This window comes from Poecile atricapillus, chromosome 1 (assembly GCF_030490865.1).
Source record: "Poecile atricapillus isolate bPoeAtr1 chromosome 1, bPoeAtr1.hap1, whole genome shotgun sequence".
NCBI classification, from domain to species: domain Eukaryota; kingdom Metazoa; phylum Chordata; class Aves; order Passeriformes; family Paridae; genus Poecile; species Poecile atricapillus.
Genome location: NC_081249.1, coordinates 7,655,845 through 7,679,323, shown reverse-complemented (window position 1 = coordinate 7,679,323; position 23,479 = coordinate 7,655,845). Strand labels below are relative to the sequence as shown.

The following is a 23,479-nucleotide window of genomic DNA, read 5'->3' as shown; positions in this document are numbered from 1 at the left end:
GTGTAGAAAGCTAATCTTTTTCTTAAGGCTTCTGCTGTATTTGTAGTTAACTTTAAATGTGAATACTGAAATTCAGCTTTATAGAAGGTATGAAAGAAACCACCCCTGCCAAATCAGACTGCAGGTCTGCAGCTCACTGTTTTGATGATGGTTATTAATGAAGGAATAGAACTCACTATTGTAAAGTTGTAATTCTCCAGACTTTTTAAATCTATCTCTTTTTTTGTGATGGATGGTTAAAATCGCATGCAAAACTCAGGATGGCCTAGTGATGAACTTACTCATTTTAGCATTTGGCTTTTTTTTTTATTATTGTGTTTATTTCTGTCACTATCCATTGGCCTTCTTTCTCTTCAGATCATGTGTGATTCTTTATCAGTCCATACCTCTGTACACTGCCATTGCAAATTCTCTTTATTTTGAAAGCTGACCATTTCCTTTAGCCTTCAGTTAGCAATTAAAATACTGGGAAAAAATTATACAAATGGATTTTATTGTGGTAATGTTTCAACTTCATGTGATATGAATACATGAATAAGAAGAATTTGTAAAGGGAACATCTTAGGTTTCATGGGTTTCAATGAGTGACTAGAAGTGAGTTGAAATACTGCAAGGTAAAATGATGGCACAGATTTTACTTTATATGCAATGGGTAATTAAATGGCAGATCCAGACCAGAAGCAACATGAGTTACCATTCATTCCTGATGTTATGTACTATCCTGAAGTATTTTCTGTGTTTTCGGAACTCTACTGGCTTTGCATAATGTTACTTATTAATAAAAATGTTACCTTGATTGTAGTTTAGGGAGGAAAAAACTGATAGTACCCAAATTGTGGATTTGTGTATGGCAAATTAACAGCCTTTCTATATTTTTGGTAAGTTATTTATTGGATGAATGAATATTGCTGTTGGTTGAAGTGTTTCTAAATATTCATTTATTCAGTCTTTGAATGCTTGATTGCATATCAGGAAAACAAGCCCTTCAGGGTTACACTGGAATAGATGCAGCTTTTTTAATTTATTCAACCTTCTTTATCTTTAAAAACAAAAGTTGCTTCCAGGATGTATCAACTGGTTGTCTCTCAAGCATTGCTGGTTCATTGCTAGAGATTTCTTTGTAGTTTATGTCAAATTTGTTTGTAGCTTGCAGTGTCAAAGCCAGTCATAAACATTCAAAGAGGTTTTATGAAGATGGTGATTTTAGAAAGAAAATAAAAAGGCTTTTTGTTTGTTTTTTTGCTGAATTGGCATCTGGTTTGAACTATTGTCTTTAGATGTGTGATACACTATTTGTGTTTATCAGTCTAATTCCTGGCCATAAAACTACAATGTGCAGATAGGAAAACTGCAGTAAAAAATAGTTCAGTTCTTTCTACTGCTTACACACTCTAGCATGTGTAAAACATAAAAAGTTGAATGCATTCCTACCTTTCTCATACATTTACCTGTTCATTGCTAGGTACGAGTGTGAGGAATCCTTCACAACTCTGAATGTAGATATAAGGAATCACCAAAACCTTCTTGATTCTTTGGAACAGTATGTCAAAGGAGATTTATTGGAAGGTGCAAATGCATATCATTGTGAAAAATGCAACAAAAAGGTAATGATTCCTTATATATTAAATTTGTGTATAACTCTGATGTTGCAGCTATATTAAGTTCAGCCTTAGATCATGTTTGAGGAGAAAAGTCATCCTTTCCTTACTCAGTTTGGTATTTGGTGAGAGTACATGAATGGAAATTTGAGAGCTGGTAACTGTTCATGTCCTTTTAGGTGGATACAGTGAAACGCTTGTTGATTAAGAAGTTGCCTCCAGTTCTTGCAATCCAGTTGAAACGATTTGATTATGACTGGGAAAGGGAATGTGCAATCAAATTCAATGATTATTTTGAATTTCCACGAGAACTGGACATGGAGCCTTACACAGTGGCAGGTGTAGCAAAACTGGAAGGGGATGATGTGAATCCTGAAAATCAGATAATACAAAATGAGCAGTCGGAAAATGAACACTCTGGGAGCACAAAATACAGACTTGTGGGTGTACTTGTGCACAGCGGCCAGGCCAGCGGCGGACATTACTACTCTTACATTATCCAGAGGAATGGTGGAGATGGTGAGAAGAACCGGTGGTACAAATTTGACGATGGAGATGTGACAGAGTGTAAAATGGATGACGATGAAGAGATGAAAAATCAGTGTTTTGGGGGAGAGTACATGGGCGAAGTGTTTGATCACATGATGAAGCGAATGTCCTACAGGCGCCAGAAGAGGTGGTGGAATGCTTACATTCTTTTTTATGAACGCATGGACACGATAGACAAAGACAATGAACTAATAAAATATATTTCAGAAATCACTATCACCACTAAACCCCACCAGATTAAAATGCCCTCAGCCATCGAGCGGAGCGTGCGGAAGCAGAACGTGCAGTTCATGCACAATCGGATGCAGTACAGCCTGGAATATTTCCAGTTCATAAAGAAGTTGCTTACTTGCAATAGTGTCTACCTAAACCCTCCTCCAGGTTAGTATGGTACTGTGATAATTATGGATTCATTTCTTGCAAGAAGAGTTTTGGTTTGTGTGGCCAAGGATTTTCTAGACAGTGAAGATTTGGTGTGTCCTGCTTTGAATACTCTTGTCCTTCTGGACTTCTGCAATTAAACACCTCTTGTTGAGTTGATATTACATCAGTGATAACTTGCCACAATATTTATCAAACAATACTGTGATAAACTGTCAGCTATTACTCAGTTGCCATACTAAATCAAGTTAAAATACTCAAGTTTGAGGGCTCTTCTGTTGAAAACAGTTCTCAAAGATGGGATGCTGTAAAAGACATTTTAGCCTCCAGGTACCTGTATTAAAGCTTACATTTTCAAATGATACATTATGGAAGCTAGGGGCTATTTTGATCAAGTTTCTTCTAAAATTGGAGCACCATGTCAGACAAAACAGTAATCTGAAATCAGTTTAATTATTGAAAATTGCTTTTACTTTGTCTACAAGTGAGTATTCTGATTTTTCTTTAGGACAAGATCATCTGTTGCCTGAAGCAGAAGAAATAACTATGATTAGTATTCAGCTTGCTGCTAGATTTCTCTTCACCACAGGATTTCATACAAAGAAAATAGTCCGTGGCCCTGCTAGTGATTGGTATTTTGTCTTTTAACAACAATTACAATTTTGGAAGTTTGATGTCTGTTAAAAGATCCCATTTAGATACATGGTGAAGGTGCATATGAAAAGGGGGGAAAATTTGAATGCAAAATTCTGGGAAGAATTTTAGTCTTAAAATTAAGCATGCTGATCTGAAGAGCTTCAAATTTCATTTTCAAACAGAGCTTAAATCTGTCTTTTTGTCTGTCTTCTAAAAAGAATAAAAGAATGGAAGCTGTCACTAGCACAGAACTAGCACAGAAGTTATGTTTTCTGACAAATTTAGAATAATTTTTACATTGTTTTAGTAGTTTTAAACAAAGCTCTTTACAAGGCATTGTTGCAGCTTATATTTGAATTCTGTTTGTGAAATGTATATAGTCTCTGAGACACTGTTGGCAGAATACTTTATGTACATTGCTACAGTGCCTGCAGTTCAAATCCACACTGTGACAAACAATCCCATCTTACTCGTTTTAGTCCTTCAGCTGGGTTATTCTCTGCTGGGGAGAGGAGTATGGGTTGCTACTGGTCAAATTGGAAAGAAAATCTACTATTCATGGCCAGTAGTTTACCAGCTACTAGTAAGTAGTTCTGTAATAATGGCAAATTCATATCCCCATCAGCAACTTCCAGAGTAGCCTAAGTTACTCCTTTTAATTTAAGAGATCAAGAAGAGTTCAAATACTCCTGATAAACAACAGAGTAATGCAAGGCCCTCTATGAAACAGATATTTTAGTCTTTGGGTATTGGTTTATCATTTTGTGGGTTTTTTTAAGGTCTCTAAATGAGGTTATAAATTCTTGTTAGAATTCTTTACATATTTAGTTATATATTGTATACACAGTTTATGAAATCCATCTGTGTTCTCTGCTGTTCACCCTCTCCCCAGTTCCAGTACAGAGAGAATGGTGCAGAGAACCCGCTTTGAGGAGTAGTTAGGGGGTGTAATGCTGACTTAATTCTTACAGGTGGTAGAAGTGAAATGCTACAGTTAAGTGTTAGGTTTTTAATTGAAGGATATCTTCCATTTCTGATTGCTCGTAAGAGTATCATTAAAAGAACTACAAATTATCTGATTAGAATAATTTTGTGAATAAAAATGTTTGGGGATCACCTTTAATGCATATTTTCTTCAAACTCTGCAAAAGAACATGTCTGCCAAAATTCACTAATGTCTGCATTTGGTCATAACTGTGTTGTCTCCTGTTTCAGGTATGATGCCCTGTGCATCCTGCTCCGTCACAGCAAGAATGTACGCTTTTGGTTTGCACACAACGTCCTTTTTAATGTTTCAAACCGCTTCTCTGAGTATCTCCTGGAATGCCCCAGTGCAGAAGTGAGGGGTGCATTTGCAAAACTTATAGTATTTATTGCACATTTTTCATTGCAAGATGGACCATGTCAATCACCTTTTGCCTCTCCTGGACCTTCCAGTCAGGTATTTAATTTTCTAATGAAAAGCTTTTGAAACTTACTCTTAGTGCTTCATTATAAGCATATAATGTAAAGTAAACTCTGGAGCAGATGCATTAGTGTCAGCTGGAAAGCTGTACATCCCATTTTGCACTGTGAAACAGGATGTAACTCAACCAGTTTGAGAGTTGCTGTCAGAGGGTTCTGTTTCCCCTCATTTGTGAATCTCTGTGAAGGTTCAGTGAGAACATAGAGCTGGGAGTGTGAAATCTGCAAAAAGAAGCAGTGGCTATTTTAGTGAAGTAATGTCTAGGGAAGTGAACCCTTGTTTTTATTTAGAACTGTAAAACAAACAAACAAACCCCCACAAACAAACACACTAACCCGAAAACCTGCAGGACTTCCCTAGGTTTTAATCCCATTATCTTGCAACAGTAAAATTGTCAAAAATTGTAACTTTGTGTAGGAGTAGACAGTGAATTGCTGATTTTACACACCTAGAATTGAAAAACAACAACAAAAAAAGTCTACATCTTATTGTGATAACAAGGTTAAAAAAAGAGCAACCTTTTTGAGCCTTTGCTTTGTCATGTTTTAATGTATCCTTTTGCTTACATGGTCCCACTTACCTTCTCAGAATATTGTCACTACTGTGTCCAGCAGAATAATTTGTTAAGAATTAAGTTAAAGCTCCATAGCTTACAAAGTGTTCTGTATTGTGAGGCATCTAAGATACTGTAGAGATTATTTGATTGTTTTAGTCTATAAAGTTAACAGTGGTATTGCATGCGTGTTTCTTGAGTATTTAAGCCTATCTGCTATTGGAAAAAAAGCCCAGTTAAACATTTCTATAGCTGCAAAATTTCTTTGACTTACATTGTACTGAGTGATGGGAGTCTTAGTCCCTGTCTGTCTGTATCTTTTTCTCTGTGTGAGACACAAAAGACTGATCAACTGCTGGTACTTTGGAGCTTGTATAAATCTCATACCTTTTAACCAGTTCTGTTTTCTGTCATAGTAAAAAGTAGAAACTAAATAAAGATATGATAGATTCAGCCACTAACAATAGAACTTGTTTGTTTCTGTAGGCCTATGATAACTTAAGTTTAAGTGATCACTTACTGAGGGCGGTACTGAATCTTCTAAGAAGGGAAGTATCTGAACATGGGCGCCACTTGCAGCAGTATTTCAATCTGTTTGTGATGTATGCCAACCTAGGTAAGCAGATTGCTTTTACTGATGACACTGTAATAAACTGGGGCGTTATTGATGATCCAGTTACAGAGATAACAGCAGGAGGATCCAGTCTTCCATCTTTTGGCAGATTGTTATATGTCATATTAATGGTCCCTATTAATGCTCCAGATATTAATGATCTGTGTTCCTCCTCTTTCGAGTTTGGGGCCTCAGTCTCCCTGTCATCCATGCAATATAAACCTCAGAAGTTTGGAGCAGTAAAACAGTGTCCTGATGAGAGAGGATGGGAGTGAAATTTTATGAAACACTTGACCATTGATGTTTATCAGCTCATGAAGGAAGTTGACTATTTTAAAGGAATTTAGTTTCCTATCTCTAAAATTAATCTAGACAATTGTATTAATTTAGTTACATCTCTGAAATCTGTTGCTTTCATATACTTTGCCTACCAAAGCATTCTCTGTCTGGCAGGTTTCTGTCATGACCCCAGAGCAGAATTAGAAAGCAGAAAAGAGAGATGCAAGTCCTCTGCTCCAACTTCTCTTTTCTTCTTCACTAGCTTTTCATAGTCAGTGCAGTTCAGGCCTCTGAGTAGGAGAGCACTCAGAGGCCAGATAGGAAAATAAAATTTTATTTGTGGGTCTGATCATTATCACAATCTACTCTGCAGAGATAAACCTGGAAATACTAGTACAATAAGCAGTTGTCCTTGTCTTACTGCTGTTACCTGAAGGCTTCTGTATGGATGTAGAGTTCATTCAGCAAAAACCACAATAACATCATTCCTGCATTCTGGGAAAAATATTAAATTGTCTGACATTTTGAGAATCAAATAGTAGATTGTTCACATCAAAGCAAGTGAGAGGTCAGTTCTACTGAGGATGCAACTACAAAACTATCTAGCATAATCAGAAAAAATGCCATAAAAAAGCACTTACGCTCCTCCTTATCAGAAAGATGGAAGGTAAGGTCCAGTTGTATTTCAGAATAAGAAAAGACTTGGAAATATATGAAAAATCATTACTTTTAAGCAAAATAAGAAACAGAATGGAAGAAGGGATGTAGTGAATTTCCTGGTGAGTACTTGTGTAGTAGGTGCAGGGTACTCTTGCAGTAAAACCAGGTGTAGCTTTGGATTTTTTGGTTGGTTGGGGTTTTGGAGGTTGCCTTGTTTATTTTGTCACTTAATTTCCTTGTATTACATTGTGTGGCACAATTAGAAATGTCTTAAGTTTGTAACAATGTATCTAGGACATGATAGGAAAATAACAAAATAGACTGTGAGGGTTGTTTTTCCTATCCTCCTGGGCCTCACAATAAAAGCATTCATTTATTTATTGTCCGAAAGACTTCTTGAGGCTTTGCTATTAACACAGATGCTACTTGTGTGTTGCTTAAGTGCTAATGAGCACTGTGAAGAAATTGGAGTAATTTACAATTCTCCTTCAATGTGATTTTTCAGCTGTATATAATTTTATTGTGCATCTTTATTGATATGATTATTTTTTCCCCAGAAGGTATAAATGAGGGTTTAATAGAACCCAAGAACTAAAAAGTTGTGAGTCATGTAAACTCTTATTATTTTTCTTTTAAAAAATTCTAAAAATATTTTCAGTGCCAGAAACAATGTTTTTTTTACCTCCCTGTCCCATAAAGGTGTAGCAGAGAAGACACAACTTCTGAAACTAAATGTTCCTGCAACCTTCATGCTTGTGGCTCTGGATGAAGGTCCAGGCCCTCCAATTAAATACCAGTATGCTGAGCTGGGGAAGCTGTACACTGTGGTGTCACAGCTGATCCGCTGTTGCAACGTCTCATCACGGATGCAGTCTTCTATCAATGGTACAGTGAATTTCAAGTTTGCTTTAGATCTATTGACTAAATCAGTAAATGTCTTTTTGTGCATTTTTAGCTATTATGTATAAAGTGGATCAGCTGGAAAAATTCTTTTATGCATAACAGCTCCTTTCATTTAAAGAAACAGAGCTGTTTGTCATAAGCAAAACTGATTTGTTACACTAGAAAGACCAAGACAGAAATCTGTTCTGTATTTTATGCTGCTTGGCTTACTCCTTAAAAATAGAGGGAAATAATTAATAAAGTAGGAGGCTGTTCATTACAAAATAGTAATGCTTTTAGAATAGTTTAAGCCCATTGTAAAGAGTTGTCCAAAGATGTTTTTATCCTGAGTGTGTGATAAAAAAACAAACTACAGAAATAATCTGTACAGGAAAAGCACCACAGCAGGTTTTAAGATAACTGATAGTTCTTACATCTGAAGAGATGTTGCATTGTTTTGGGTAGCTCTTGAATAGGATTTGGTGCTCGTTCATACTCAAGACAGCAAACAGAAGCCAACACTTCAATTTATAAAAGAAAAAGAATCAGCTAGAAATGGATTAACCACAATGTAAATCATAAACATTTCCAGTAGCTGAATGGAATGCAGTTATTTTTGAGGAACAGTGACAGGATATTAGGCCATGTGGACTTTATAGCCTGTATCTGTACACCTTCTGCTAAGCATATTTTAGAAAACCTAATTAGAAATCTGTAGAGAAGCTATTTAATGGCAAACTGATGACAGCTTGATGTGTCAGGCTATAAAGTCAATAGGCTAGACTGTGCTATAGTGAGATTAATGAACTGAAAATTTTACTGTGCCGTAATGAGCTTCGGAATCATGTGGCAATTTTGGTTGGGTCTTTTTCCAGTGCATTACTTGAAGCTTAAGCTGAAAAGATATTCTGCCTGTGAAAAATAGTTGTATATTCACTATATTTATAATACTGTACTTAAAAAAAATATTTATATGGACTTTATTTTGACTACTAATTATGATTACTATTTGCATAATAAAGTTATTTTTTGCTTCAGCTTATGAGGCTAGAAAAGTTCTCCCTAGTCTTCTGGGCATCTTCAAACAATAACTCAAAACACTACTAGATTTAGAAACATCAGGAGCAAATCAGATTCTTTTGCTACACAAAATGAAGCTGACTAAATAAGATACATTAATTACAAAAGTATATTTATTGTCTACACTCCATAGATTCAGCTGGGCCTGTTCTAACATAAATCTTCCTCTGAACACTCTTGCATTGCCTTGTGAAGTAAACAGACATTGTGTCCTTAAAATATGACTTGGGCTGTGTTACACAAGCACTGAAGTAGATAAATGCAGGAGATAAGAGGATTTCTCTGAGGAATCTCAGTGATTTCTCCTCTTGCATGTGAACATGTCTCCAGCTGTTCTGCTTTGATTGTCACTGCATAATCCTATCAGAGAGGGAGAAGTAGCTCTCTCAAGTGTCAAGCTTCATAAACATAAAAATTAGTTATTTCATACTACTTTTTTTTTTCAAAGAAAGTCAGCTTTTAAGGGAGGGTTTGTGGTTTTTCTCTATCTGTGTTTTTTGATGAGTTATACTGGTTTGTATTTTGGAGTGTCTACACTGAAGGTACTTCAGCACCTTTTAATCTGTAATAACTGTTTGTTCCAGGTAATCCCCCGCTTGCCAACCCTTACGGTGATCCTAATTTATCTCAACCTATAATGGCACTTCAGCAGAACGTAGCAGACATTTTGTTTGTGAGAACTAGTTATGTAAAGAAAATTATTGAAGATTGCAGCAACTCTGAAGAAACCATCAAGTTGCTTCGTTTCTGCTGTTGGGAGAATCCTCAGTTCTCTTCCACAGTCCTCAGTGAACTACTTTGGCAGGTAAAAATAAAGAGCTAGGAGAAAGATGGGAATAAAACTTTGAATGATTCTGCATTTATATGTAAGAATGTTGTATTAAATACTGAACAGGTGCCTGATAAATAAACTTTCCTCAAGATGGCATCCTCTGTCAGTATTTACAGTCTGAGTTCTGTACATCATGTTGGAGTACTGTGAGAAGTGCTTTATGAATTTAGGGAAGCAATCAACCTTTAACGAGTCAGGAATGATGTGTTAAGGGTGGAAAGTAGACCAAGGTGGTCTTCGTGTATTTCAAGAGCATCTGCTAAAGCTTTCTGTCATTATCCCTAAAAGAGATTCATAGACGACATGGGAAGTTGGAATAATTTCCTAAGATCTGCCTTGTATTTATTTCAAGTATGTTAGTAAGGTTTTTTTTACAAGTCTGCAGAACATATATTTGGCTTCAGACTCAGCAAAGAATCTTTGATACTGTCTTATATTTCCATGGTAATCTCTGTAAGGTGAGTTACACATTTCCACTCAAAATAAAACTCTTCACTAGAATTAAGGGAACTTAGCCCATCTTAATATTTGCACTTTTTCTTCATGTAACATGACATTTTTCTATGTCCCATTGTTTGACACTTGAAGGAATCATAATAAAACTCACTTAATTGATATTTTTGCTAGCCATGTACTTTACATTTTAGGATAACCTGTGAAGACAACCTTTGTACACATTGCCTAAATGTAGTAATATCAATGAAAAGCTCCATTTTTAAATTTTGCTTTTCTAAAAGTATTTTTTAAGGTACTTTCTTCAGCATATCATGGTTGGGGCTTTAGATCAACTGCGTCAGAAAGTCATAAAGAAACATTTGTCCTTTACAGACAGAATCTACTGTATTTAAAAACAAAACAAATCAAACAAAATTGCAACCTGCAGAATTCCTGACACAACCAACACTTTCTCAAAAAGAAGTATTGTATCTTGAAAAAGCCTTTGAATTATAGCAAACTTCAAATGAATTGTATTCTTGTATTTCACTGTATAAGCTGCCTGCCTCAAGGAATGCTTTCTTGTGTTCTCTGCATTTTCACTTTTTAGGTTGCATATTCATATACATACGAGCTTCGACCTTATTTGGATCTGCTTCTGCAAATCCTGTTAATTGAGGACTCTTGGCAAACTCACAGGTCAGTATTTACCTGTCCTTTTATAAATCAATAATGTTCTGTACAGATTGTTTGCCAGTGGTTCTGTTGCTAATCCTTTCGGTAGGTTTGTTTTAAATAGGCATTAAATCAAAAATCACATATAAAGCAATTTTTTGTGTTTTTATCTGAAATTTTGAGGTAAGTACAATTCACATTCCTTACTATTGAGAAGTTTGCTATAAAACCAGAGTTTCTCACATACAAGAGAATGTGCTGTTTAGGTTAAAGTCAGTGGTCTTCCCTCTGAAGAGCTTGGATTGATTCATAGAAACATCCCCTTGAGGTGGGTCAGCACCAGCCTGGACTTGCTTGGAAGCACATCAGATGTAGGAGTTGGTACCAAGATACACATAAAGTGTGAATTTGGGAGAGAAGACTATTTCACATATAGATATTCTCTATATGGTCACATTTCAAGAGTGTTGTAACTTCAGTGTATGACATATTAATCCAGTTTAAAACCTAATTTTTATATGTCTACAGAATAAAGCTTTTGAAAGTTATTAAAAATTGTAATTACTGCAAATACTACTTGTGAGAACAGTCGATTTTTCAGAAGTTTAATATAAAAGTAATAGGTGAGATAACACAAAACTCATCAATGTGCTACCTGTCAGTGCTGCAAAATGTCACTATTTCATAATAAGCACAGTTACAGGTAGTATGGGATTTAGTGAATAATTTCCAACTGTGTCTCAGGACCTTTCAAGTACTTTGAGTGAGAGCACACTTGGTGGGTATGGGAGCAGAGTCCGGTCCTTAGCTGTGGAAGCAGACTGCTCATTTAGGACATTATCAATTGCCTGGGCTTATTTTGGGAGGGACTCAAAGGAGATGGTGGTCTGGCTTAACCACACTCCAAAATATGATGACTGACTTGCAGGGATTTGGTCATTTTCTTTATGGGATTTGCTATGCATGTATCATGCAGTTAGCTTATATTACCTTCTTGATAAACAAATAATTCTATGCGATAAGTCCACAGAATGCTGGATGATGCAGACTTTAGACTTTAACAGATCTGAAGTAAAATAATAGATTTTTAGGGTTGAACTGCAGGTGAGAAATTATGGAAGTGGTTCTTGGGGAAAATGCTGTGTTTGGAAAAGTGGTGTACAAAGGAGGTGGAAGTTGTGGTGTGGCTTCCCTGGAGAAGTACATCACTCCCATGTTCCATTGCTCTATGGAGCACTGCTCTATGGAATTCTGTTAGGTTTCCACAGAGGATATTAAATGGCCAGCTCCAGTCATCCACTACTTCTTGCTGCCACTTCTGGCCATAGCTTGAAGTACTTGTATCTGCCCTGTTGTTGGTTTTGATGTGATAATCAGAGAGTTTTAATGATCTTATCTTTAAAAAAAAACAAACCAAAAAAACCAAAACTCAACAAACCACCATGAAACAGTGAAATTGTTTGTTGTAAATGGTATCTTGTAACTCCTGGAAAATGAGTGTGATCTGACCTTGGGTAGTGTGCATCCCTTGGGGCAACTTGTCCTCTGGTACTGCAAGATCACTGCTGCTGGCCCTTGGCATCAGATCCACTCTTTTAAATTTCTCTTGATTGGACAGGTTCAAGTGCCAAGTTTGGAATGGTACAAATACCATTAAATTAACTGAAATAAAGGTCATCATTGCTTTAAAGATGGAGCCAAGGCTGGCAGCTGCCAGGGTTATGAGAAAACAGGGCAGTTGTTTCCCTGCCATGAATGTAGCTCTTGGAGACACCGGTGTGAGTTCTGTGCCCCCTCTGACTTTTTTCAAAGCCAAAAGTATGTTGGTTCTTGGTTTTTGCACAATTTCAGGGTAGCAATTCATTCCTCTGCCTTGTTCAAGAGCAGAAGGCACAGAAACTGGGCTTAGTTCCAGGGAATGCCCAAGGCCCTTATCCCATGCACAAATGTGTACCATTCATTCCCCTTCAGAGGAGCTGCATGTAAAAGAGTGTCTTTGAGAAGCATAACTGAGTGTAAATAAGCATTCTGTCACGGATTTAACTGTTCCAATTCGGTAAGGACCTACTGGGTTAACGGGGCTGATTTGTAAATGCAGTAGATACTTTAGTAATAAAATTAAACTGTTAAAGTTGGTTACTGTGACTAGAATTAATCATATTTACATTTTTTCATATATATTGTTCAGCTACATTTTTTAGCATTTTTAGCATGTTCAGTAATATTTAAACTAAGTTATTTATATGACAGGTTAATTTTCTGATTTTAAAAAAACCTCTTGACTTAACACCTGAAGTCAGAACATCACCTGTCCCTTTTATAATTACATTGTATATAGAGCCTTAATTCAAATGCTAAAACTCTTTAAAGCTTAGTTTTGTCATTGTTTTGGTTTGTTTTTTTCTAGGATTCACAATGCACTTAAGGGAATCCCAGATGACAGGGATGGACTCTTTGACACCATTCAGCGCTCGAAGAATCATTATCAGAAAAGAGCTTACCAGTGTATAAAATGCATGGTAGCTCTCTTCAGCAACTGCCCTGTAGCTTACCAGATCCTTCAGGTGATACCTTTTATTCTGTTTCTTGCTGCTTTTTCCCACTTCTGTGTTAAAAAACCCCTCAAACAAACCCCACCATTATTCAGTTTTTAACACTTGATTAAATTACAACTTCCAGGGACAACTCTTTGAACTTTCTGTATGAGAAGGTCATTGTAAGTGGTTGAAAGCAATCTGGTTAAATTCACACTCATTTGTAGCTGTGATGCAGCTGCAAATCTGCAGACTTCATTTCAAATGTGAAGTTTTCTTGGGGGAAAAAAAGATATTTGTGACTCCTTTAAGGAAGTGGCAGGTTACATCTCTTGACAGCTGATGTATAGGAAAGGAAAAATACTTCTGTTTTCAAGAGCAGAGGAAATAATTGTGAATTGTTCATTTTCTATCTGCAGAGCAATGGAGATTTGAAGAGGAAATGGACCTGGGCAGTGGAATGGCTTGGAGACGAGCTAGAGCGTCGACCATACACTGGCAATCCCCAATATACCTACAATAATTGGTCTCCACCAATACAGAGCAATGAAACATCAAATGGCTACTTCCTAGAGAGGTCACACAGTGCGAGAATGACTCTTGCAAAGGCTTGTGAGCTCTGCCCAGAGGAGGTAAAGAATTAATTTGACTTTCAATTAAGAAATTGAGTAAAGTGCTTCCGTAAATAATTAACCGTAGCAACAGTCTCCACTCATTTAAGAGGTAACACATTTCATATGTACTTTATAAGTAAGGATTTATGTTTTTATTACTGTAGCTATAGATATCTGTCACTTAGAGAATAAGCCGTATAAAATTGAAATTGAAGTAGATTATGAATGGTTATTTCCAGTAAAACATTGATAGAGGGAATTTTTATTTAGTACAACAAAAGCTGTAGATGACAGGGTGGGGTGGAATTTTTCTCTAGATGTCTAAAACATGATTCTTTCATGTCTAAATCACTTGCACATAGGATTGGTTATGGCTAGAATAATTGTAATATGTTTTTAAAAAGTGAATTAAATGGGCTGTTTCAAACTTCAGGAACCAGATGATCCTGATGCCCCAGATGAACATGAGTCTTCTCCACCTGAAGATGCCCCACTGTATCCCCATTCACCTGGTTCCCAGTATCAACAGGTAAAAGCTCTGAGTTTAACTATTTATTCAGAGTTTCAGGTGTACTTTTTTTAGCATTTATGGTGACTTAAATTATACACGTTTGGTCAGAAGCATGTTATTGTCAAATACCATGTTTGGAGGAATAAAGGTACACCTCCATTTCAACAGGAGCAGTTTCACCATCAGAGCTTCAGGTGTGAATTTTATCAAATCAGGGATTAATCATCCACAGAAAGAGCAGAGAGATTGATGCCATCACAGCCTAGTGCATACTGAATTTGATTCTGTTGTATTTATTGACATTGATAATATTTTGTGAGTTGCTTTCTTGTTTTCAAATATAAACAAGTAACTTGGGTAACTGGAAAGCTTTTGGAAAAAAGCAGATGGCTTTGTTGCCATGTAACTCATGCTATGAACAGTGATCTCTAAATCTTAAGTACATATAAAATTAAAATCCATTTTTATGTTAAATGGCTGCTTTGTTAATACTTCCCGTGGAAAGACAGATCTGGAAGACATCATAACCAGGGTCGTCTTATTGAACTGACTAAATTATTAGATCCCTCACTTAGTTGCCATTTTTTGTTCCAATTCATTTTGTATATTCCAAATCTGCTAATTTAATTTCCTTTCCTGCCCAAATCCATTTTCCCCCTCCATCTTGCTTTCCTTACTTGATGTTCTCAGCAGAGCAGTTGGTAAGTCATGCAGATTTTCCCACTCCTTCCTGAGCTCCTGAGTTCAGACACATTCCGTAACCTCACCATTGCCCTTGTCATGTGTTCACTTTCTTGCAAGAGATGGCATTTCTCACTAACACACACACACACAATCCTCATACTCTTGGTTTCTCCACAAACTCTGTAAAACAGTAGATAAATGAGGTGGTTTTGTTTGCCAGAACTGTGTTTGTCGTTTTAGACTGGGGCAGAGCATTTGCAGAAAACTGCTGGTCTAGATTTCATTCAGTTCTGTAACATTGAGGTTTCCCCCTTAAAAATTTAAATATGCTGCATAAACACAGGTTTGCTTTTTCCGTTGTTTTAGGGAAAAAAGTCAAGCTGGTTGAATCTGTTAATAAAATATGTGCACAGTTTAATGTGGCAGCACATAGGCATCCTCTCTTGGTCTCCTTTTTCCCTTTCTTGCTGCTTTTGCTTTGCATGTAACTGTTTGTGATTCAAAAGCTGAGATTACTGTTTCAACTGATCCTTTTATCTTTGTAAGTTGAAAGTTTGTTTCCCTTGTGTGTAAATCGGCAAGGTAAGTGGAAGGTGTGAATCAGAGGAATGAAGCAGCTGGGGTGTGTGTTCATACCCATGTAGGTACACGAGAAGTTGGTGTGCTTGAGGATGCTTTCCAGTGGTCTGAGTGGAAATGGGAAAAGCAGGGAGTCAGGAGACAGCCCACAGGTTTAAATCTCTTTGAAATGTGTGTGTTTTGTTGCAGAATAACCACGTGCATGGACAGCCATATACGGGCCCGGCAGCACATCATATGAACAACCCTCAGCGAACTGGCCAGCGAGCACAAGAAAACTACGAAGGCAGTGAAGAAGTTTCCCCGCCTCAGACAAAAGATTAGTGAAATGCACATAATCAATTAACTTGCTCCATCAAGACTGTGCACCCAGGCCTTACAGTCCAACTTTTCTCTGTGTCTGGCTAATATTTAAAACTAGAAAAACTATTCCTAATCAACATGGAGTGGAGAGTCTATTCACTGTCTTATCTGCAGAAAATTGCTGTCAATATATAACCCGCCTGCAGTGGAAAGTGTATAGTGTTTTGTAATAAATGGCCTGATGCTAATGTGTAAATGGCAAAGGTGTATATAGTATATTAATGTTTGACTGTTAATTCTTGAGCAAGAAACATTTTTTTTTGTCTTGATGAGACTCACAGATCTACAAAAACAAAAAAATAATTTCTTGATATATCTGCTGCGCTCTGCAACCAGTGTTGCCTGCCTCATGGCAGTTGGATCAACTCCTTTACGAAAAAGCCTATCCATGTCAACCACAAAAATAGTTTCATGTTAATTCTTTGCCACTGGAGTCGATTTTACTATGAGCAACGTAATGGCTGGTAACCTTTTAATTATTTGGTTGATGTGGAAAATTGGTGATGTAACATTGTTTCTAGATCTTTTTTCATTGCCTTTTTCATTCTGGTATTAGGTTAATCACTTTGAAGCTATAGTTATGCTGTAACATTTAGCATGGCTTCACACCAAGTTAGTGTAGCCAATGAGGGGAAAAAAAACAACAAACGTGACAGCAGTTGTCCCAATGTGACAACTGCATTGCTCAGAACTTTTTCTTCTTACACCTAGACTATAAAATGGGGAGGGAAAATGTGACAAGTGGTTTTCAGTTTCACATATGTTCCTCACATCTGATGTTTGACAGTTCTCTCTCTGGGTGGGATAAAGAACACTTAGTTTTCAGTAATAGGAATTTAAAAGATTTAAAACAAATATGCAAAAATTTGCTATGCCAGGATGCCTGGAGCATAATAGACTGTATTTGGTGTGCTTGTTTTGTTTCTTTGGTAGAGCTTATTAGATAAACTTCTAACACTTTCCTTCTACTGCATCCCAGTGAAGTGGAAGTCAACAAAATCACAGAGTACTTGTGAGTGCCACTGCACCAAGTTAACTTGCTGGTTTTCTGCTCGTTCACAGTTCTACTTGAAAGCGAGAATTGTCTTAGCTCTTTATCCATTATACAGAAAATCTTAACATTAGAAGCAGGGTTTAAATATAAAAGAAACTACTGGTTAGTCAAATACAATTCTGAGGTATCTCTATTCCAGAATAAACATTTGTTTAAAGACTTAAAGAAACGCATCAGTAAATACTGTATTTAAATGAAAATTGGTAACTTGAATGTGTGTAATTTTTTGGAACCTGTCTAAAAACCAAATACCCCTGCAAAACAGATACAGCCCACCCTATACTATTTAAATATTTTGCTGTTTTATTTTATAGAAATTATTTTGCTGAATTCACAAATAGAATTTGATTTAAGAAGAATGTTTTGTCCTGTGGTGTGTGTTGTTTTTTGGGGTTTTGTTTTTTAATGGACTGCACAGAAAGGTGAATTCTGTGCAGTGGCACTATGCTGAATTCTGGAACAACAGTCACATTGAGATTCTGTGCACAAAAAAAAAAAATTGGCCCTCAAGAATAAAATAATCAGGACAATTACACTGTAAAAGTTTCTTAATGTGATTTATCTTGTACTTTTTGTATGTTTTTATATATACATATATATATTTAAGAGCACAAGCTTGATGGTGTTTTTTACAAATGAGTTGATAGAAACAAAGCTGCTTATCAAATTAAAGGTCTGTAGTTTTGAAATGAACAATGGAAAATTCAGTCCAAGTGCATTCTTAGGCATTTAGTGTAACAAGGGAGGGACACAGAAGATTTTTGAATATGCTGTGTAGCGATGATCACTTTTATGCTTCCATGTTTTTCCTAGTGCTCAAGTTAATTCATATTTTTTTCATAGTTTTTTAGTAATACCATTTTACCTGGATTTAGTAAATTTGGATAACGTGTTCCCATTTATGTTTGGGGATGCTTGTTGGAGGTTTTAACTAAAAAAAATTCTACCCTGAGTTCTCAAGTTGAAATATTTATTTGGACCAGTAATTGTTAAACAAGCTATCTCAGAGGCGATTATTACGTATTTTGTACTATATAGGTAAAATATATAATGTGCTAGTTCAGCCTTGCCAAATGTGTTTGCTTTTAATAGTGCAATGATTGTAGAGACATGTCAAACCTGTGACACTTTAAGGCTGTGGCTTGCTCCAGCCGTACCCAGCCCTGCCCCGGAATTGGGAATGGCTGCAGTGGCAGTTGTTTTCCAGGCAGCAAACTGAGGATATTGTGCATCTTTGTGACATGAAGAAGGATAAACCCATATTGTTTGCTGCAGCTGTTGCTTTTTAAACAGGCAGCTCCAGTGTAAGGTGCAATGTTTTCTTCACTCTGGGCAAAACCATTCTGAATTGTACTTCTTAACAAATATTGTACAAGCAAAAAGTTTGATATGCACATTTCTGTCGCAGCATTTTGGCAGGTGACTTTCAGGCAATGCACCTGGCAATACCTCGTTGGTGATGGCACACTCTAAAGCAGTAGCCCTCAAAGTGCCTAAAGATTTAATTCCCCCATCACTGATTTCAGTTCTGTTTTCTGTTTAGAACAGTTTCTAGGGAATCTCTGGTCTTCCATAAATGAGCCAATAAATAGTAAAGCAATTCCTCGTGTTCCTGGCGGTGTAACATGGAATACATAGAAACTGAAAATCCATAGGTGATGTTGAGTCGGGGTTAGTGTGTAGTTTGACCTTGGGGGAAATCCATAACCTTACTGAGCAGAATTTCTGTGTCTTGTACATTTGGATTGTGGTTGTTTAGTGACTAAATTGAGCTTTTAACACTTGCTACTGTCAGTGTTAAAAATAGTACAGCCATATATAAAAAGAATTCAGTCACTGTTTGTGTTTCAGTAAATGTACTACGTTTTGGTCACAGAGTTGGTCACCTGCACCTGTGTTACCCCTTTGACAAGAAGGAGATGGCTCAGGGTTCAGTCAAAGCTTGTTTGTCCTGCAGGATCCGAACTTATGGGAGTGGACAAGCAGAACAGGACTCTGCTTGGCTTGGAATTTTTCACATTATTTTCCCAGCTGACAGCCAGCTCTGAAAATTTGAGTTCTCTGTTTTTCAAGCTTGTGTGTCTTGCTGAAATTGAGCCAGAAAGAAATGAAATTCCCCCATTGACATTTCTTTATTTTTTTTTCCTGAGTGAAACTTTAGACAACATGAGAGATTTGTGTTATCATATTTGTTTTTATGCCTTCTCAGCCACTCTGTTGTGCCTAGCTTGTGTGTTTTAGCATATGTATCATGAAAAAGCACTTATGGTTCCAAAACTTCCTGTATATTTCCTGAGATCCAGGAGAGAATGAGATTAGCCATTCTGCCAAAGCTAAAATGGGCAAAAATTGGCTGCTGTAGCAATTTACTTCATTTTTGGTTTCAATAAATTTTGTCTACCTCTTAAGTCTTTTGCCAGAAATGAATAGGGTGATGAACTGTGTCAGGGCAAAGTGGCTCCATGTTTTTGTTGGCCTGAGTTCCAGTTACTGGGCATTGCAGGGAAGCTTTCAGTACAATGGATTTAACTAAAAATGAAAGCTAAATGCTGACTGTATAAATTAGAGGAAGTGACATGTTGGGAAATTTGCAGAGTAACCAATTAAACATTTAAATATCTTAGTTAAACCTCATTAGCCACACTTTCAAATCCACATTGAAAGCAAGTTCTCTTCCCCGTGATGAAAGGCACACCTTTATTTTTGGGAGGGTGAGATGCTGATGCCAACCTCACATTTCTTAGGACAGGTGTGGGTGTTTGCCATTTGTGGCTCTGCTCCAGCACAGCATAATCAGGACAACAGTGATTTTGGCTCTCTGTCTTACTTTTCATGCTCTCCATCATGTTCATGATACCACTTTCCCACAGCCATGAGGTCCTGGGAATAAAGTCTGCACCTGCCTTGCTTAGAGCCAGGCAGAAGAGGTGTTCTGGGAGCAGTAGGAAGAGTCTTGGTCAAACCATGTGCTGCACTGTGGTGCTGCAGTGGCAAAAGGCAAAGTGAAAGGATCCCAGCTGCTTCCTTCTGCAGGATTCCTGCTCTACTTGCAGGTGATCTAGTGAGGAACATGACACCAAAGCAATCTTTAGAGCTCAGTGCATTTTCTCCTGGCTGGCAGCTGGGATCAGAGTGACCTGTGTGTGCCCCTGTGCCATTCCAGGGTGTCCCTGTCCCTGCCTTTCAGTGGGGTTGCCATGTCAGCACAGTCATTTGGCTGAGATTTGCCCTCCCCTCCTGGAGGAAGGGCTTTAACCCAGCCCAGGCACTGTCACTTTCCACTCTGGAACTTCCTAAGGTTCTTACCATAAATTTCCTTTGATTTCTGAGGTATAAAAGTCTCCCTCGGGCCGTTGTTAAGTGTTCAGTAACCATTCCTCTGTCATTTCTTCACGAGAGCAAGTGCACAGCCCCATCCTGCAGTGTCTGTAAGGGTAGGCTGTGTCTGGAAGTGTGCTGACAAGAGATTCCAGCCATTACATTCAGACACCCCCATCCTGCACTCTGATTTTCTAATGCAAGTTGTGGTGAATCCATGGATTTCAGCAGCATTTGTGCGAGTTCAGTTGATTTCAGCACTGTAAGAGTGGAAGCTGGTGATATGTTGGGGTCAAGCCAGCTCAGTCAGCGGGTGGCACAGAAGACAGAGCTCTTGTTTGCAGACAAATCAAAACAAGCACGGGGGAACCAGTTTCTGAAGGAGAAAAAACACTCCTGAATAAGGGCTAACTTTTCATCAGATTTTTAAATACCCAACTCTATATTTTTTAACTTTAGAACTCCTTGAAGCCACTTTTTGATAATAAAACCGACCTACAGGCTGTTCCCTTGGAAGAATTTAATATAGCCTTAAATCATATCAGCACAATTCTGAAATGACAGGGTCATTGTTCAGTGGTCAAAATAATGTGCAAAAAATGTCTTCTAGTTTTTAACCATTAGATAACCTTAAGTAATGTAAACAAGAGGAAAAAGGTTCTATGACTTCATCCACAATGTGACCATAGCAAAACACCCAGTGCAGGAAAATAAGATCATTCCCCTCTCTGTTTCTATAGTATTCAAAATGTCTGATAATGTTAATTTTTGTTCTTAATTTGCAACTGCTATTCCAGTAAGTTGGTGTATTTTGCCCAAAGTGGTGTGAGCTGCACAGTCTGCGTTTGCAGTGATGTCCTCTTTAGTCCACACCAGAGCAAAATCTTTAAATGTTTGGTTTTCCCCTATGAGCCGTTCCCTGATCCACATTTCTGTTGTGGTGATGTGCTGTTCCTGTTTTCATACAATGCCCAGGGCTGGATGAATGCTTTCCAAGTGTGGTTTCACCTGAGCCATTAAGTGAGCAGTTCTGTTCCTTTGCTGTAGTGATACCTCTGTAGGTGCAGCTTTTAAAGGTATTGGCCTTTTTTGTAGCTTTATTTATTGAAATGCTGCTCAGTTCTTGTCCCTCACTCTTAAATTCCTGTCCATCATTTCTTGTGATTCTTTCTTACAGAGTTTTTCACTCTGGATTGCAAGGATCATTTTTATATTCAATATTTTTGTATTTTCTTGGAATCAAATCCCTTCACTTGCCATGATGGTTGTTTACCTCCTGTTTTTACCTACACCTGCTGTCCTGCTGTTTGCTGCTGCAAGAAACAACCCCAAAAAAACCCCACATTTGCCAGGCAGCCTGGAGCCTTTCACAGTGCAGTAGCAGCAGCCACAGCCTTGACCAGGTGGGCTTTGTCATCTCCTAAATCTTCTCATTTATGTGGGATAGGAAAGCTTTGTGCTACTGATGGCAGTCTGGAATTCTAATAGCTTGTAGCTTATTGGGTTTCTTTGGTTGGTTGTTGTTTGGGGTATTTTTTCCCTTCATTTTGTATATTGAATCATTATTCTACAGGTGAATAAAACCAGTAGGTTTTGCTGGAATCTACTCTGGAAAAGAAGGCTGATGGAAAATTTGGACACTTAATATACTTGATTGTATTTAAATATCTGGTAGGTGCTTTAAAGTCCTCAGAAGGTCCTCTGGAAGCAAATTCCAAAGCTTAGAAATGTGAAGATTAGTTCTTCAGGACTTACTGATACTCACCAATTCTATCTGCCTGCCCTGTGCGTGACTAAGGACAGGTGAAATAGCAGAAATGGGAATATTTTGCTGCAGGGAGAGGTTGTGCTGTGTGAACCCCCTGGGGAACTGGAAATGTGCCGTGCCTGGCCCCACAGCCCTGTGGCAGCAGCTCGGGAGCCTCCCGGTGGGACCTGTCCTGAGCCACAGGGCTCCCCGGGCACCAGGAACCCTTCCCAGCAGGAACTTCAGATTAAGTAGCATGTAAAGCATTTTCTATTCTTCTTCTTCTCTAAGATCTGTACCAAGTCTAATCCTCTGAGCAAATAAAGACAGGGAGTGGGCTGAGCGAGGGCCTTCGCAAGCTGCTTCTGTGAATTCTTTCTACCTCTTGTCGTTCATTGCCGGTGGCTCTGCCGGGAGTGGCTCCCGGTGTGTGAGAGCTGTCCTGGGCCAGGCCAAGGTGCACAAATCCCTGGTGGGGCTGTTTGCTGGGCAGGCAGGGGCAGTCCCTGCCTCCCTGGGGATAAATGGAATCGTTTGAGGTACCTGTGTTTGCATCCGAGTGAAGGAACTGGCGTTTTTCAGGTGGCACCGTGAGGACTCAGACTTTCTCCTCAGCCTCTCGTGGTGCCTCCTTTGTGAAGTAGCATCAGATCCTCTCACAATTAATGTTCAAATAACACAGCAATTGCAGGGAGGGACTTGGTTTTCCAGCTGTGTCAATGAGGGTTTAGGAAGGGAGAAATGTGGGAATGTGAAAAGCCAGGATTCTGCAGATCAACCCAGGTGTTTATCAAGAATAAAAAAAAATAAAATGTTACTGATTGCTACTGTGGTTGTGTGTAAGACTGAAATGCTGAAAGAGAACTGTAACCCTCCCACTCCGAGTCTGAGACCTGGCATTGGCTTTCTGAACACTTCTGCAACCTGAACCAAAAACCTGCTGTGGGAATGTAGACTTACCATAGAGCTGTGGAAGAAAACTTCAATCGTGTCACTTCTCTCGGTCTTCAGAGCAGTCAACATGGTTTTGATGTAGGTTTTAGATTATGTATATATAAATCTGATTGAAGTACCAACAGCAAACCATAAATAAAATGTGGACTTAATTGAAGAACGGGCTAGTGGAGGCCTCTTGTGTTGAATTTATTAAATACAATATAACCAAGTTGTTGCTGGAGAATAATCACTGTGATGAAGACAGGAAAATAACACTGGGGTGTCCTTGAGTTGAGCCAGGTTTGCTGCTGCCTTTGCACCTCCTGTAGCACTCACAGCCTGGTTTGATGGTGCTGCAGTGGCTGGAGACAAGCTGGGCATGCCCCTGGCGTCACCTTGGTGTCTGTGAGGACCAGAGGCTCTGGGAGTGGCAGCTGCTCCAGGGACAGGTGTCCTGTCACATTCCAGGCCAAGAGGAGCCGGTGCAGCTGCTGGGGAGCT

At 38.1% G+C, this 23,479-nt stretch overlaps 1 protein-coding gene across 3 annotated transcripts in view; it reads left to right on the top strand.

Annotated features, from left to right (window-relative positions):
- Window positions 1-22,893, top strand: part of USP9X (ubiquitin specific peptidase 9 X-linked) — a 102,380-nt gene extending 79,487 nt beyond the window's left edge. For all 3 annotated transcript variants that reach the window (XM_058847513.1, XM_058847504.1, XM_058847493.1), the window contains 12 exons: window positions 1,463-1,604; window positions 1,778-2,528; window positions 3,037-3,160; window positions 4,380-4,605; window positions 5,669-5,798; window positions 7,434-7,619; window positions 9,281-9,501; window positions 10,574-10,662; window positions 13,046-13,202; window positions 13,592-13,804; window positions 14,220-14,315; window positions 15,750-22,893. In XM_058847513.1, the coding sequence (XP_058703496.1) occupies window positions 1,463-1,604; window positions 1,778-2,528; window positions 3,037-3,160; window positions 4,380-4,605; window positions 5,669-5,798; window positions 7,434-7,619; window positions 9,281-9,501; window positions 10,574-10,662; window positions 13,046-13,202; window positions 13,592-13,804; window positions 14,220-14,315; window positions 15,750-15,884 (2,470 nt within the window). In that variant the 3' untranslated portion in view covers window positions 15,885-22,893. The remainder of the gene's footprint in view (window positions 1-1,462; window positions 1,605-1,777; window positions 2,529-3,036; window positions 3,161-4,379; window positions 4,606-5,668; window positions 5,799-7,433; window positions 7,620-9,280; window positions 9,502-10,573; window positions 10,663-13,045; window positions 13,203-13,591; window positions 13,805-14,219; window positions 14,316-15,749) is intronic.
- Window positions 22,894-23,479: the final 586 nt, after the last annotated feature.